General features: G+C 42.5%; 1 protein-coding gene across 2 annotated transcripts; it reads right to left on the bottom strand.

Annotated features, from left to right (window-relative positions):
* Positions 1-317: 317 nt before the first annotated feature.
* Positions 318-15567, bottom strand: trip10b (thyroid hormone receptor interactor 10b). Of its 2 annotated transcripts, XM_030045890.1 has the most exons (15): positions 15291-15567; positions 10398-10513; positions 10019-10072; positions 9751-9898; positions 9544-9606; positions 8895-8999; positions 8479-8607; positions 8161-8307; positions 6702-6863; positions 4286-4309; positions 3450-3559; positions 2750-2882; positions 2577-2644; positions 2355-2461; positions 318-2232 (listed from the first exon to the last, which is right to left on the bottom strand). In XM_030045890.1, exons 1-15 carry the CDS (start codon positions 15312-15314, stop codon positions 2087-2089), a joined length of 1536 nt encoding a protein of 511 aa, XP_029901750.1. In that variant the 5' UTR covers positions 15315-15567; the 3' UTR covers positions 318-2086. The 2 variants fall into 2 exon arrangements, with proteins under 2 accessions (XP_029901750.1, XP_029901825.1); XM_030045965.1 differs by lacking the exon at positions 4286-4309.
* Between the last annotated feature and the right edge of the window lie 688 nt (positions 15568-16255).

The following is a 16255-nucleotide window of genomic DNA, read 5'->3' as shown; positions in this document are numbered from 1 at the left end:
AATATTTCAAATAATCTTTTTTTCACCCAGCAAACAAACACTGTTGTAACCCACACCACTTCCCAAGACGCCGACTTTGACCCTCAAGTTCCACAGTGACCCACATAAACATATTAAAAGTTGAGCTTAGCTCTCTGTTGAGCCTTATTATTGTTTGTCTGTGAAACCTCAGTTGCGAGGGACCACAACACTGGAAACTGTATTTGCTTTTTCTTTTGTTGTTTCTTATGCAATAAAAACATTTGTTTTAATCTGTGGGCAGAATCATTGTCAGCAAATAGAAAACACAGACAACAGATGTTACACATAGGTTTTGTTTTAAGTTTAAGATTTAATCAATACATGTAAATACATTTTCTTTACAAAAATGCATCATAGAATAATACTCCTTAAATGATAGGAAAATGTCCACTAGTTGAGAAAAGAGCAGTGGTAGAGAAAGACACAGGTAAACTTATGATGGCTCTTGGTGAGAATGAGATTTGTAAACACTCCTATGAGTTTTCAAAGGTGCTTTAACATTTTTTTAAAACTCTTCCTCCACTCTTAAAAGATCACAGTGAGTTATCTTAAAAGTGTTCCCTTGATGCCTCAGTCTCTACTTTGATCTTTCTGAAAACTCTTCTTACGCCTTTTCATGATTTCTTGTGAGATGAGGCAGAACAGCTCAAATTATGCAGCCATAGTTTCAGAGGACTTGAGAAGAGCAAGAGGGAGATTCAGGACTCTCGAGGCTTAGAACACGAAAACCAACGGGGCAAACCATACAAACAGAAAAATGAAAGAGACCTAAAAATAATCTTTCTGAAAAGAACCAATCGATCACTCAAGAGAATGACCACTCCAACATGCAGCCCAGCCACTTTTGTGCTGAGCTGGAATTTAAAAGTGAGAGCAGGACTAAAGAAAAATTGGCCAGTATCCACTTGTGAGTTGCATCTAGAACCGGTATTTTATCCAGTCAGTGCTCCGTGAGTATCTGAAGCTGCACAGAAGAGGCTTCACCCTCAGGCACAGGCAGTTCACAAAGTACTTGTGTGCCAGGAATGAATATAAATTCAGCATATTTTTATTAACATGTAACTTTGATCATTACTTTGCCATTGTGCTCCTCCTTTGGCTTTACCTTCTGTACTGAAATTACTCCATGAAAACATTGCAAGGCAAATTCTTGGTAAATACATCCTATAGCAGAGTAGCTTATCACTACTGTTACTATCATAGTACATCGAGATGATAGGAAAATCCAAAGAGAGATATTACATTTTGCACATTCTCTAAAGTAGTGGTTTTTATCCAGTTTAAAGTAATAAAACTTCACATAATTATGAATTTTTTAAAAAAAAATCACATTATCCGATAAAGTAAGGTGACTGAACAGAGGGCATTCGGGCAGAAGGCTGGTGTTGAAATACAGAAGCAGATGCTAAGACTGGCAGTGGATATAGGAAGCTGAGGAATGTAGTGTAAAGTAACAATGATGCTGCATATGTGGCACAACAATTCATGTGACATTTTGACAATAACCTCAAGTATACCTTCAAAACTCCACCGTTTTTGGGTTGATGTAAGGCTTATTTTTTCACTTTGATGGAGCTAGGCTAATGACTCCCACAGACTTACGGTCTTTATGCTAAGCTGATATGAAATGTTACCCATATAGGAACCAACCACAGTACATACAGAGGTGAAAATGGTACAAATGTTTTGTCTCAGTCTGGGTAAGTTGGAAAAGGGTATTTTGCTCAAAACATTGGAATATTCCTTTAAAATCTGTCCAGATCTGCCCAAAGACGGCCTCTATTGCAAGCCCTCTTGAATAACAGCACAGTAACTACTATGCTGTCAGACAAAGGGAGCCGAGCAGAGATGGAGGAGTGTATGATAACGCAATTAGCCTTGATAATAAGCTTTAAAATCAATCACTTTCATAATGCCATATGTGTCACTGGATGAGATAAACGAACTGGAGTGGAAGAACAGCTTGAATATCCCTGGCTGACTTTGTATTCACCTTTCACTCTTAACTCGCCTTTCATTACAAGCTGTGTGTGTGTATGTGTGTGCGTGTGTGTGTGTGTGTGTGTTATGGGCTGAGTTTGACATAGGACGCAGGTATATAACCCTCTTCCCCGTTGGCTCTAAGGACTCTCATCCAGCCGTCTCCTTTATCCTCCTCCATTACACTCAACAGCTCTCCTTCTGTAATTGAGATGGTGCCTTCACTGTTGCCTGCAAGCGCGCACACACACACACACAAACACATGGCGGAGAGACACATAAAAGACTGTGAGCATTAGGGAGGGAATGAGACCCATTTGCAAAGAACTTCAGCGTGAACATTTAAGTCGTACCTTCAAAGGTGTACAGAGCTGTGCACTGGCAGATAGGCGATTCTATGTCATCAAACTCATCATCAAACTCGGTGTAGATGTTCTGAGACGGGTCGGCTGCCACAACACTGCAGAGACACACACACACCCGACATGGACACATGAGCCACACGTGTAACACACACACACACACACACACACATTCAGATTCAAACAGACATGCACACGCTCATGCAGCCTTACCCATGCTGGGTGTTGTTGTTGATGGTGTTGGAAGACTCTTCTCCTCCCACGGCCTCCGCCAACCACGACTGTTAGGAACAAACAACAGATGTAAGACACTTTGGATAAATGCTCATATGCATTAATAAGAGCAGACGTATACATATATAAATATATATTCATGTGTGTGTAACCTCATATTTGGTCAGCTCCCCCTTCAGGCGCCCTATGTTCTGGGCTGTCTGTGTGATCTGCGGCTCCAGACTGTTGGGATCTCCCATCTGTGGATTCTGTTCATACACACCCTTCATCTTCTCCAGGGCCTCGCTGACATGAGAAGAAGGGGAAGGGCAGGAGAGAGAGAGAGAGAGAGGCGATAAATCCTCATTTGCTCTTAAGTGTTATTGTTTTGGCAGCGTGCGCACTCATTAAACACGCTCCTCTCCTTCACAGCGCCATTGACAAGGACAGTCAGGATGGACAGAAGTTTTTTAAAATGTTGAGGAGACGTGCCCCAAGGAAAAATGTCATATTATGTAAGCTCTGTGGCCAGCTAACCTTATGGGAAAACTGCACCATGAGAAAGACGAAGAATAAATGTGACTGGGGATTTAAACCCCGATCAGCTAAATTTGTCCTTTTTGTACTAATTAGGGCTAATCAGGTCAAATCAGGTCTGAAACCACATTTAAACCCAATCATGCTCTCGCAAACAGATTTAGATGATTACAATGAAAACTGTGTACTAAAATTATTCTCAGATGTTTTTTTTTTTTTTTTTTTTTTGCTAATGCTGAAAATCTAGCAGGGGCAGCGACGCTGGTGCTAATTGCCTGAGGATTTGTGTGTTTCAGGCCTAAGGGACGGCCACTGTGCTGCCGCTGACGCTGTCACCTTTGATCCTGCTCCTTCTGCAGGTCCTTGGTGATGTCATCAATCTTCGCCTGAAGTCTCTTCTTCCTCTGCTCGGGAGGAAGGTGGGAGAAGTCTTCTGCTGCAGGGGGCTACAAAAGGAAGGAAAAGAGTGTTTTTGAGCACCATGTGCACACTCACAGCTACCACACCAAGCTATCACAGCTCACCACCAGATGTCACTCCTTCCTATCTCTGACACCATAGTTTAGCCTTGTACACTGACATGGATTCCCAGACACAGATTTGGCTGGTTAATACTGGAAATGGAGCTCTTTAGTCAAAAATAAATCGGACAAGAGAGAGTCGCATAATGACTGTGTCGAGGAAGCCAATCCTGTGTGTGAAGAAGTAGACAGGATGATACCGGTAGTGAAACGAGGAATAGAGAAACAGGCAAGAAAACAAGAGGGAGAAGTATGACTGGCCAAAAACCCTGAAACACCCCCCTTCACTTTTGAGAAATTTTGTAATCACAAGTTTCCCAGAGGGGAATACCACTGAATTTCAGCCATAAGATTATTAGTCATTGTGGACTGGTAGATATGTTCCCATTGCCAGAAACAAGAGAGAAGACACACCCTGTGATGCTACACCACTGTTCGTCTGACAGCACACAGGATGGTTTTCTGTAAATGGGGAAATACTGTCCAGTCTGTCAGATGAGCGGCTCAAATAATGATCATATTGTGAGAAGAACAACACCACAGTGGATGTTTTTGAGTGGAACTGAGTCGTATTCCCCTTTGAGAAGAACATAATACCAGATTATCTGAGCACCTTTTCCGTCTACACTATGTAACAATAGTGACTGTTACCATGTGCTTGTCAGCATGTAAGATCTAGACAGAGAGAGAGGGAGACTCAGTGTGAGACAGATACACTGACACATACACACAACACACACACACGTTAATATATGACTGCTTTTACAAGGAACTGGTGCACACTTGTCAAAGCACGTGCCGCCTAGGCTTGGGCAATATCCTAAATTTTATATTTTGATACTGTCCTGTCAAAATAATAATAATGATGACATTCAGTATTAACCCCCACCCCTTATAGACCAGATCCGACAAGCTCCCCTCCACATTTCAAAAAAGCTAATTTTATTTCATTCTCTATTCTTCTGCTACAACTTAAATCTGTGCATAAACTGTACATAAATCAAAACTGCTGTGTGTGTAGTCAAATAACCCACACACACTTTTACTGTTACTGTGCATCTAAATAGGTATCGCCACTAGCAGCGGTGACAGGAATGTAACAAGTTTTTAGCTGAAGGATAGGTTTGGGATTTTTCGATCCGTGCTGTATTATAAAGTCGATGCCCGTCATTTGTAACCACACACAGAAAAACCTGACCACTGGTTTTAGTGAGAAACTTGCCACTCTGCCACAACTTCCTGCTGCCCTTCAAAATGAACAGGGAAAAGGGAACTTGTTTTTTGGCCTAAAGAGAGAGAAGAAAAGAGAAAACATTATAGATGCCCTTTTTTTTCCCCTTTTGAAACCGGCAAGATAACAGCACAGCCAAATGTTATCTGAAACTGTCCGTCCAAAAACAGAAAGGTCACAAGCGGTGCTTTCTTACAAGCTTATTTATTTACAATAATACATTCCCTTGTAGACATCCACACCATTCTGCTGCTGAATGGACTAATGCTGCTTTCACTTGAAATCTGAAGGTCCTTCTTGTAAATTTCAGGCCTGGCATTCACTGAGTCAGCTTGGGAAAAACAGATGCTCTTTTTCATTATTACCCAGAAAAAAAAAATCAGAGTTTCTTCATTCATTCATTCATTCTGTCATTAAATCTGGTGATGAAGTTGTGCTGTGTGTGGTTATAAATAATGGGTATCAACATTTTAATATGGCCCGGGTTGAAAAATACACAACCCATCCTTTAATTAACTGGAGAAAATTTAGCATATAGCTGATGGTTGTTTCCATTGTGAAATACTCTCCACCCTGCTGCTACGACGTTTCTGCTGTTTACACTGTTTATTCTGTTGTTTACACTGTATATTCTGTTTTATCTATTGCTCTCTATTCTCTATTGCACTCATTATTATTTAGCTCTTGTTTTTTAGCACTACTTATACAGATTATATTTTAATTATTTAAACTGCCCCACAATTCCATCTCTGTTGTAATCCGGAAGCAAAGCAACGACATTTTGTTGCCAAAATCTCACTGCTGTGTTTTTTGTGCAATGACAATAAAGAAAGTCTAAGTCTAAGTCTAAGTCTGGTGCTGCAAAGTTGATATCAATCAGATATTGGCCCAAGCCCTGCTGTCTGTATTTAACAACATATTTATATGAATATGATCAATGAGACAAACTACGGGGGAGGAGATTTGTGCAGGTGAGGATCAGATGACAGCAGGGGTGGGACAGGGTTGACACACCTGACGGGGAGCCAAATGAGATGGGAGGTGTCACTCACCAGGCTCAGTTTGTGCAATGTCTTTAAGGTGGCAATCCGGGGTTTGACTGTGCGATTAAATTCCCTCAGACAGAGAGACAGGGGGGAGCGCTGCAGCTTGGAGAGGGGGAGGGAGAGGGAGAGGGGGAGGGAGAGGGGGAGGGGGTGGCTGCCAGGTGGGAACGGCGAGGGGGGAGAGAAAGAGGGACGGGCAAACTGAGGAGAGGAAGGAAAAAAAGGTTCGTTACGGGAGGAGGGAGGAGAAACGGGGGGGCAGAAGAAAAAGGAGTAAACGAGTGAGAAAATGAGAATGGTGGCGAGACAGGAGAGCAGAACTGGAGGAGAGGAGGAGCCTGAGTCCTGGAGAGACCGAGATATTTGTCATGAAGTGGACATGCACACAGAGAAAGAGAGCAAGGGGAGTTTTGGGCAAGTCTGTGCAGCAGACTGGAATTGGAATTGGCCCCTCAGGGAAGTGGGGGGGTGGGCGTAAGACATGAGTGGAATGTGTGTGTGAGTGTTTATGTGTGTGCATCTGTGTATGTGTGCGTGGGTGTGTGCATGCGTTAAGGCATTATTATGAAACAGCGGGAGCATTACTCTGTGTACTTGCATACTTATACAATGGCCAACAGGAGCGAGATAAGAAAGGAATAGGGACAGAAAGGATATTCAGGCTGTCAAGTACAGAAGAGGGGGGACCAGATAGGGGGGAGAGGCGGTGAATATCTCGTCCTTGAGATGCCACACTTTAATGCAAACGCAAAGAAAAGACAGCTTTAATACAACAGTGGGGATAGTTCACCTTGTTCTTCTTGCTGAAGGGCCAGAGTTTGGTGCGCACTCGCGGTGGGTTGAGGCTGGAGTCGGAGGACGCCGGTTTGATTCCCTGGGTGTAGTCTTCAAACTCTACATCACTGGGTCGCTCAAAACCAGACTTGTGCTGCTCTATGAACAGTACAGAGTCCTATAGGAGCACACACAGACTCTAAATAAAGGGATAGTTCACCCATTGCGGTATGTAGGGCAGCGGTAATGTTATCCCCCTCTTGTCGTTCTTGCTGGCCCCGGTGATAACTGTTAGCCACCTGCCTCTGGGTAGATAACCCCCCTCCCCCAACCTCCCTCCTCCCGAATCTGTTCTATTCCGTGTTTATTTGAACCAGCGTGGCACATCGAAACATAGCCACAGTAGAATCATGAACGACCATTTCAACAAAAATGTCGTCCTTTTGCACTTGATCATCATATGTCAATTTCCTCTTCTGACATCAGCAGTTGCAGAACTGCTGTTAACCTTATCTGAGCTGATTTAGCTAGCTATTCTTCAAAGGAAGTGAACCTGGGGGATATTTAAATGGCAGGAGGCTAATAGTAACAATGCCCAGCACTGCAAGAATAATGAGAGAATGATATCATCACCACTGCCCTACATACCACTTGGGGGTAAGTAAACTGATAACACAATTTTCAAAGGGGGTGAATCATCCCTTTAACATGAGGGGATGTGACATAATCATTTGATTTTAAGTAGATGTCGGTCCTTTGTTCTTAGGTTCAGAGTTACCCATCACTATGGCGACACAGGTTATCCTGTGTGGCAACACTACATTGTCCAAATAAATCCCTCTGACAGAAACATGCGCCCCTTCAGATACCAGTTCAATCAAACTGAAACAAGTAAGAATGTTGTCGCCCACGAATGCCCGAGGTATGCCTTGGACAAATCAGTGATGAGATGCATCATCGCGGCAAATTTCATCAAAATCAATACAGTGGTGTCACAGCTGTATCTTTTTCTGTTTTTTTGACCGTTTTGACCATAAATTACGAACACCGGAGCACCATAATGGACCGATCCTGAAAGTTTTGTCAGAGTAGGGCCTGCAGGGTCTGAGATATCACTGCTAAGTCTAAGATTTTGACCTTTAATTATAGGGCCCAAATTATGCCAATCAGTGATGTTTTTAAATGCCAGCACACAAAGCCAGGATGCATCATCCCTCCAAGTACTGTCAAAGTTAGACCAGCGGTGGAGCACTTACAGCTTTTCAAAGATTGAAATTCTGACCTTTAATTAAAGTGCCTCTTTTGGGCCAGTCAGGGTAATTTTTGAAAAGACGCAAAGCTGCACGATCTCTGTTCAGTCACTATCAGACCAGCGGTGTCTGAGATATAATCATGTGGAAGATACTGACTATTCACATACAAACACACACACACACAAACAAATACTGTCAAGACAAACGTACACACACACTTGCCTGTTTCTCGTTAGTTTTGCTCCCTGCAGTGGAGATTCCCTCTAGACACTTGGAGATGATGGGCATGACTTTCCTCTCTGTGTCTGAAAACTGGCAGTAGCCCTCTGCCAGCCGCCTGATCCTCCGCTCCTCCATGTCCTGCAAATTCTGCTCAACACACACACCACCCATATAAACATATCACGTGTCCATGTATACAAAAAAACTCCAAGAAAGTGAAAGAGGTAAAACTTAGAAAGATGTATTGTGCAACATCAGCTTTTGTGAGTTTCCAGCTACCGTATGTCATTTTTGTATGTGTGTGTTTGTGTGTCTCACGTTGAAGATCTGCACTATCTCTGTGTAGTAGAAGAGGTTCTGTTCCTTGTTGTATTTCTGCAGCTGTGCTGCGTAGTCATTCCTGCACTCCTCCGCTGTGTGTGTACGGGCATGGGCATGTTGCTTGGCCTTGGGAAGGAAGAGTAAATGGAGCAACGGAGGGAAGGAGACAGAGAGATGGAACCGATGTAGGGAGGAAGCAATGAAATTATGCAAAACAAAAAAGTCAAGGTAAGAGAAATGCAGGAATAGATGGGGGGGTCGGAGATAGAAGGAGGGAAACACAGAGGGAGGGGGAGTTGAGAGGACAAGGGTGCTTTTGGGTAAGAATATCTCAGAAACAAAATGCATGGGTGCTAAGTAGTTGATGCTAGTGTGTGTGTGTGAGTGGAGTGTGTGTATGTGTGTGTGCTTACTTTCTCAACATCGAGCTTGGTGGCATTGAGGTCGCTCTCTGTTTTCTCTGCTTGCTGTGTAGCTTTCTCAGCCTCTGCCCACTCCTTGGCAAAACGCTTCTTAGTCTGCACACACACACGCACGCACACACACACACACACACACACACCTTTTAATAACGCATTAGTTGTACAACATTGATTGGAGGTGTAATGATTCATTCACTGCATCAATGCATTGATTATAAATTCTGCAGATTCAAGTGCATCAGTCTGCTTGAGGACCTCAATAGCATTAATGGCTTTGGCCTGAATGATATGAGACGCTTTGAACTGATTCACTCACCATTCTTAAAAAAAAAGATCTAACCTAATGTTGTTGTGATCTAACAGTAATCTGATGTGATCTAAAATCTCTTTTGCGTTTATTTTAGATTAAATGTTGTCTAATTCTATTGTGTGCTTTTTCACATTTCAGAAGAAAAAGTATCGGTTTGTATGCATTTATTTAATGGATATAAATTTTAAAACTCAGTTTTATAATATCAATGAATGCTCCTGTGCTGTGCTGCAAATATTACTTTACGATGTGCTCTTGCATTAAACAATAACAGCGTGATCCACCATACATCTGAAAGCCCAACAACCAAATTCAAATAGCATCACTTACACTTTCTAGGTGTTTAAAGCTGCTCTCTAAGTTCTGCTGGGCCTTCTTGGCGTCCGACAGGTGCTGGGGAGAGGAAGAGGTTGCGAGTAAATGGGCGGCAGCTCAGGATGACACACCTAAGCATACAATCTGCCTCTGGCTACTGCCCCTGCTTTGTTCCCCTCCCTTTCTTTCTCCCCGTTCTTTTGTTCTTCATCCCTCTCTCACTGTTTTACGTTCTTGTTTGATGTCCTGCAGGTATTTAGTGAGTTCTACACAGATGCCGGTCATCATGTTTTCAGCGATGAGCTCCCGCTGGCCAGCGTAATCGTTCAGCTCATTCAGAATGTCCTGGAATGATGCATGATCGCTGTATCTGCAGGGAGAAGAAAAGACAAACAAGTCAACACACTAAACCTAATGTCTTCTCTCCAGTATATAAAGGCATGAGAACTAGGGGAGGTAAGTGATAAAACAATGGACGTTGCTCTCTCACTTGCACTCTTGCTCCTCCTTGCTCCCTCGTTTGGCATACTTCTTTGTCAGATTCCTACCGAGTGAGAAATGCAGTGTGACACATACTCTCTCACACACATGCACACACATTCACGAATGCACAAGACACACTGATACTATAGATACAAAAAAAACCCCTCTTTCTATGAATAAAAGTGCCTTTAACAGACCAGCATCATTTTACTGGTCTATTAAAGGCATTTGTATTCATAGAAAGGTCTTTTAGTTTGTAGCCCCATTACCATATATCACCTTTCTATTGTTTGGTACTTTTCCACCATGAGTGCCCCACTATCAACACTCCTGATTTTTACATTTTTTTACATTTAAAGAGAAAACAGACAAACAAGAAGGCCCACCTGAGCTGCTTGGCGTAGCTCTGTTCTATCTCGGTCCGCTCCTTCACAAACTTGATGTAACGTTCCACCAGGTCAAGTCCGGTTTGGGTATGCTTATCGATGACATCATACTGGTCCTAAGAGAGGAACAGCATCGGGATTAGGAACCGCACGCACACACAGACACACACATCTGCTCACACAAAAATTGGAAGCATCCTTTGGCATCCGGACGAGTATAGCAGTCGCTGAAAACCAATGTTATCGTTGGTTGATGACACAAATAAAATATTATTTACTTTTTAAGGCTATGGATCTCAGCTCATAGGCCTAACGTTGAGGTTGAGCTTGTTTGCGAACCTCGAACACGGTGCTTGCATGCCAGAACATTGTGCACACATTGTCCAAGTGACTGCTACAGACACGGAGCATAACCTCTCTCTGGGTTGCTGCCAGTGGAGCCATTTTGCATCCCCAGGGGAATTTAAACAGGCAACAACTCTGACGCAGATGGAAACTGTAATGTCAATTGAAAGCAACAGAATAAGCCAACGCATAACCCCCATTCTCCTGTGTATTCTCTCCCCCTCTCTCACACATTAACTCCAAAGGTGTCGAGAATTACACCATAATACCAGCAATACTGTACGTTCAACATTCCTCTCATTCTTTATACGCCCGGATTTGTTTAACACACACACACACACACACACACACATGCTCAAACATGCTGGGCGGGTGCGTCCTGTTTCCCTACCTACGCTTTGACACTGTCTCTATTATATATATGGTCACAACAATTTGAACAATGGTACTGCAAAATGCATGGTGATTACAGGCAGGCACAGCCCCTGACACACACAGAAACACACAACGATAAAGTAACAGGGTGGTTCTGTTGGGTCTCTGGTATGTGTATCTGTGGTGTGTATGTGTGTGTGTGTGTTGTGTGTGTGTGTGTGTGTGTGTTGTGTGTGTAGGCATCAGTCTCTGGAGCCTGAGACACAGATAGGCAGTCCTCAGAGGAGAGAGAGCTAAATGGAGATCATACAGTAACACAGTTAGCCATGTCCTGGATAAGAGGACGGAGTGAGATGGGACAGAGCAGAGAACTCAGAGGACGATGATGGAGAGTAAAATTCTTTGGCAGGAGGAAACTGAACCAGGAAAGAGAGTGAGCAAGGAAATGAGATGGCAGAACGGAAAGTTTGAGATTACTGCGGCGAAAAGACATATGAAAACTTCTGTAGAAACGACTAGCTGTATTTCTACCACGTCTTTTCCTGTTCTGCTGTGTCCCTCCACCCCACTTATTTAGTCTGTGTGTGTGTGTGTACGAGAGAGAGAGAGGGAAATACTGATAGAAACAGAGGCAGAGTTCAGGAATGAGATAATCATTAGCTCAGTGTGAACCCCCGCCCTGTGACTGACGGTCCCAAAGGCCTCTCCAAGCCCTGAAACCAGTCTGTCAAGTCCCTCCCTCCTGACGTGACGAAGCGCTGGCGACAGCAGCAGTATTTCCTCATCCACACAAACCGCACGTCAGATTCAAGTGCAGCTCCTGGTGTTGAAAGTCAGAAAAGGACAGGAGCACACTGATCCCACAGGATTGTCTTAAGAGTATCAGCTCTGCGTTGTCCTACTGCCCCACTCTCAGCACGTACTCGTGTGTTTTAACAAGGGAGAGCACAAGAAATAGAAAAGACACTAGAGTGACAGGTACATGATGTTCTCATGCATAATAAAATGACGGATGTAAATTATCATCGACTAGGACTGGATATCTTTGAGTTTCTTTCAGCTAAGGCTGGAAGATATGGTCAAAATGAAATACCACCATGTCTTGAACTACCTTGATATCATTATGGTGATGATATTGTAGAGATGACTATTAGTGCTTTCATAAGATACATACATGGAGGAGTTTTTTGATTAAAAAAGTCATTAGTAATGTGAATATGATGACAACACAGGTAGAGATCAATAACAGAACAGCTAGAACAACCTAATGAGTTCAGAAAACTGCATCCCTTTACTACCACTAATGCCATATCACCGTATTATGATACAAAATCCACGACAATATCTAGTCTCAATTCACAATATCAACAGTTAACTTTTATCAGTACTTTATCATGAGACATACTGTGTAGGCACATTTCATTATGATACAGCAAATCATTTTCTGTGCATCATTAGTATGTCATCTGTTTTTTTTGTTTTTTGTTTTTTTTTTTTTCAACTGAATTAGATGACACCTTGCTGAAGACAATGAAACCCTACCAGTGCTGCTGTCTATAGCTGACCCTGACCTCTGACCTCCTCATGGAGGGGGGCAAGAGAACAGGCACCGTTTTAAGAATCCAACATTTTGAGTCATTTTGATACTTTAAAATCAATACTGACTGTGGGTGTAACGATTCATTGACTTGATGCATCTATTATAAATTCTGCCGATTCAACTGCATTAATCATCATCTGCTAAAAGAAATATATTGACTGATCTGCTCTAACTAAGCCCTGAATCAATATGAAATGCTTTAAATCAAATAATTCACAAGTCTTGGAGGAAACAAAATGACCTAACACTGTTGAGATCTAACAGCATACTAGAAGTGTAACTTTTTAAAAACTTTTTTAACTAAAATTTTTGGTTTCAAACACTGAGTGAAAGCACTGACTCGCATCACAGTTTGTGAATTTGAATAGAATCGTTTTAAAAAAGGAAAACTAATTCATTAATAATCCATTGAATGTCTGTTAGGCCAAAGATTCATACCTCTGGTACTGACATATTTTTTTGTTGACAGCCAGCATGAAGCACACTGAAATGTTAACAAAGACAACCTGCTTCTGTTCCTATCAAACACAAGCAGCAGTGGCACAAAGGAGTGGGAATCACTGGGCGACTGGTGACATGCACTGCCGCCGCTACGTACACGGACATCATGTGCTGAGGGGACACCTGAACAGCACAATATTCATAATGATGCATTATTTCAATTTAAGATGAAGCACACCTACAATAAGCACTATTATACTATTACATATAACTGCTGGAAATAATAAAATTAATTATGACAAATTTCACCCTGAGCCCTAACCGCCGCCAACACCAGCGGGGGCACCGTGGCCTGTTTTGTCATTGATTCCACCCCCTTAGTACCTCCTTAAATGGGCCCCCGATGGTCTCAGTGGTTCGGGCTCCAAATGTTTTCAAAGCTAGCAGCCTGTTGCTTCTGTTTCTCTTGCTGTTTTTTGTAATGATAAGTGTAAAAAGAAGTGTAACAAGATCTGAGCAACACTGGAACCAGTGGACTGTTTCATTTGGACACAATGTAGCTAGCTACTGTTTGGATTTAATTACATTTTCTCTGGACTGCTGGACTGTTGTAAGCAGTCTTGTTGGTTATTGTATGTGTGTAATGCCAGCTCCATGGCACAGTTTGGTGTGCACACAAGTTTGTTGTCATTTCTGTGTGGGTTGATTGTGTCAACATTATGCGACTGGCAGTATGTGGTTGTATAGGCACCGCTGACTGTAATACCATGCACTTACTCTCTTTATGTTATCTGACACATCCCTGGTTGCTGGACCAGCTGGTCTACTTGAGTCCACAAAGCAGTTACACTTAGGGCACCCAAATAGCCCTGGAGATATGATACAATCACAATATTTTATCCTCAATAACAACAATACAACAGCAATACATGATATATTGTACGATAATTACCTATTATAAATGACCATATCTATAACTCAAGAAGGAAAAAATACCCCCAAAAGGCTAAATCATTTCCAATAAGCAGGAATCAATTGTTTTTCAGTGTTTTGATATTTACAGTGACTGCAAGTTCAAATGCCTAAAGGCAGGGGACAAATGCGCCTCATAGAAACTTAAATATCAAGTTGTTCAATATGTATCACAAGAGGAAGTATCGCGATACACTGCATTATCATTTTGGTGTCCCACCCCTTGAATAAGATGAACCAACACGAACTATGGCTCAACTCCTCTGGCTCTTCTCAGCAAACTGCATGATGCTGAGAGAAAAAGCAGCGGCTTAAGCAGCACAACAGCCTCAGTGTCTAAACCTGTGGAATAATCTCAGAGGCATGTGCTGAGTCTCTGACCCAAATACAGCAGGATTTGGGGAAACTTAGTGCATTTGCAGGTATAAACACCACTGGGACGGAACCAAAAGTAGACCTTTGGAGCGGTAACACGACCATAACACGAATCCTTCTCTTTCTGTGAGTCAGACCATAATCAGTGACCACTAAATCCACTCACTCAGACCGAATGCTCAGTGGTTCTGTCTCACAGAGTTGACTGGAGGAGGTGTGAGTGAGGAGCATCTGTCTGAGCTGATGACTGTCACCACAACACTGCCCAGTGATTCATGGCTTTAGCCTGGGCTGTTTAACACACTGGCCAGGGCTTGAGCAGGAGCACAGACAGACCACTTTAAACCTCCTGACACTTTACTGACAGCACGAGGACAGCCTCCTCTCCCAGCCAACCAGTATCATCCAAACAATGCCGAAGTTCATGTAAGCTTGGACAGGGAAGTGCAGCACACCTTTATCCTGTGTAGATAACACTCCAAACGCTTTGTGAGCCCAGTCAAAGCAATAAACGAGCCCTCTTATGATAAGGTATGTAGCCGGAGTTGCGAAATCCCCTGACTGCAAGCTTTCTATATAGTCTCTTGCTGCTGTCCTGTGTAGGAAAGATTACTTAACAGTGAAAAAAACACAATGTCCCGTGCATATTATTGTGAAGTCGGCCGACGAAAACAATAGCTGGGCAGCCTATTCTTCAGGGATATACAAGTTTTTTAGAAACCAGCCTACAGTGAAATGGTTATCCCAGAGTTGCGCGTCCCTGGTGGCAGCTGTCAAGAACTTACCCAAAGATCTGTCCCCCAGTCCATGTCGGACAAGTTCAGATGTTTCTCTCTGTTGTTTGAGGAGGCAAAAGAGGGGAAAAAAGAGGACGGGCCTGCACGAACACAACACCGTTCACAAGATTCCCCCCCAAAAAACACTTAATGCGCTGGAGTCTCGAAAGCGGAGATGGCGGAGGAAATGTTTGGAGAAGTCTAGACGCCGTCTCCTGGCACGGCTCTCCTGTTTCTTCTAGCGAGAGAAAATATGTTGACTCGCTTTTCCTGAAACAAGTTTGGGTCCCAGGGTGAGAGAGAGAGAGAGAGAGAGAGAGAGAGAGAGAGAGAGAGAGAAGGGTGGGAACGAGCTCTCCAACAGTGTTTGTGTTTGCTTTGTCTTAAAGAAGCAGTGTTGGGATAAGCGCCATCCTAAACTGTGTCTTAAGGTTATGTACATTAGAGTTTGTCGTGTTTAGTGTCCGACCACAGCTCTACTGAGGCAGAGGAAGCTGATTGGCTGGGACGTTTACGTAAACCCGGCAATTAAAAGGCGCACTAACGCTGGGGACAAATTACAATGTTGTCAATCACTAAGAAACCAAATATCGAACACCAGCATTTTACCAAAAAATATGTAAGGAAACACTAAAACATTTGTATAACATATTAGAAAATCTCTATAGAGACTTAGAATTGTCTATGGTATTCAGTAGTTAACTTTATTCCCATTTGATATGACCCATATGTTGGCTTAGGTAGCATCTCTATCTAAATGTTATTACGGGTGTACTATATTTGTGTACTATTTATTTGAAATAAAAATGATAAAATAAATAACAATTAAAATAAAAATATTAATTAAATTTTAATTTTAATTGTATTTTTTATTTATTCATTTATTTAGTAGTAGTAGTAGTGTTTTCAAAGGCATACTATCTGGCTAAATGCTCTGAAAAAGAACTGTGGTAACCATATAGTTTATCACAATA

This window comes from Myripristis murdjan, chromosome 1 (assembly GCF_902150065.1).
Source record: "Myripristis murdjan chromosome 1, fMyrMur1.1, whole genome shotgun sequence".
Classification (NCBI taxonomy): Eukaryota; Metazoa; Chordata; class Actinopteri; order Holocentriformes; family Holocentridae; genus Myripristis; species Myripristis murdjan.
Note: the sequence above shows the minus strand (reverse complement) of the source record. Positions and strands in the feature narration are given on the sequence as shown.

Bases quoted from the DNA above. Each gene is read 5' to 3' on its own strand.
- trip10b (XM_030045890.1), bottom strand. From the start codon at position 15,314: ATGGACTGGGGGACAGATCTTTGG. The intron at 6,864-8,160 runs GCAAGTGTGTGT...GTGCTCCTATAG, and splicing joins GCAAAACTAACGAGAAACAG to GACTCTGTACTGTTCATAGA. The intron at 3,560-4,285 runs GTAACAGTCACT...TTCCTTTTGTAG, and splicing joins TACATGCTGACAAGCACATG to CCCCCTGCAGCAGAAGACTT.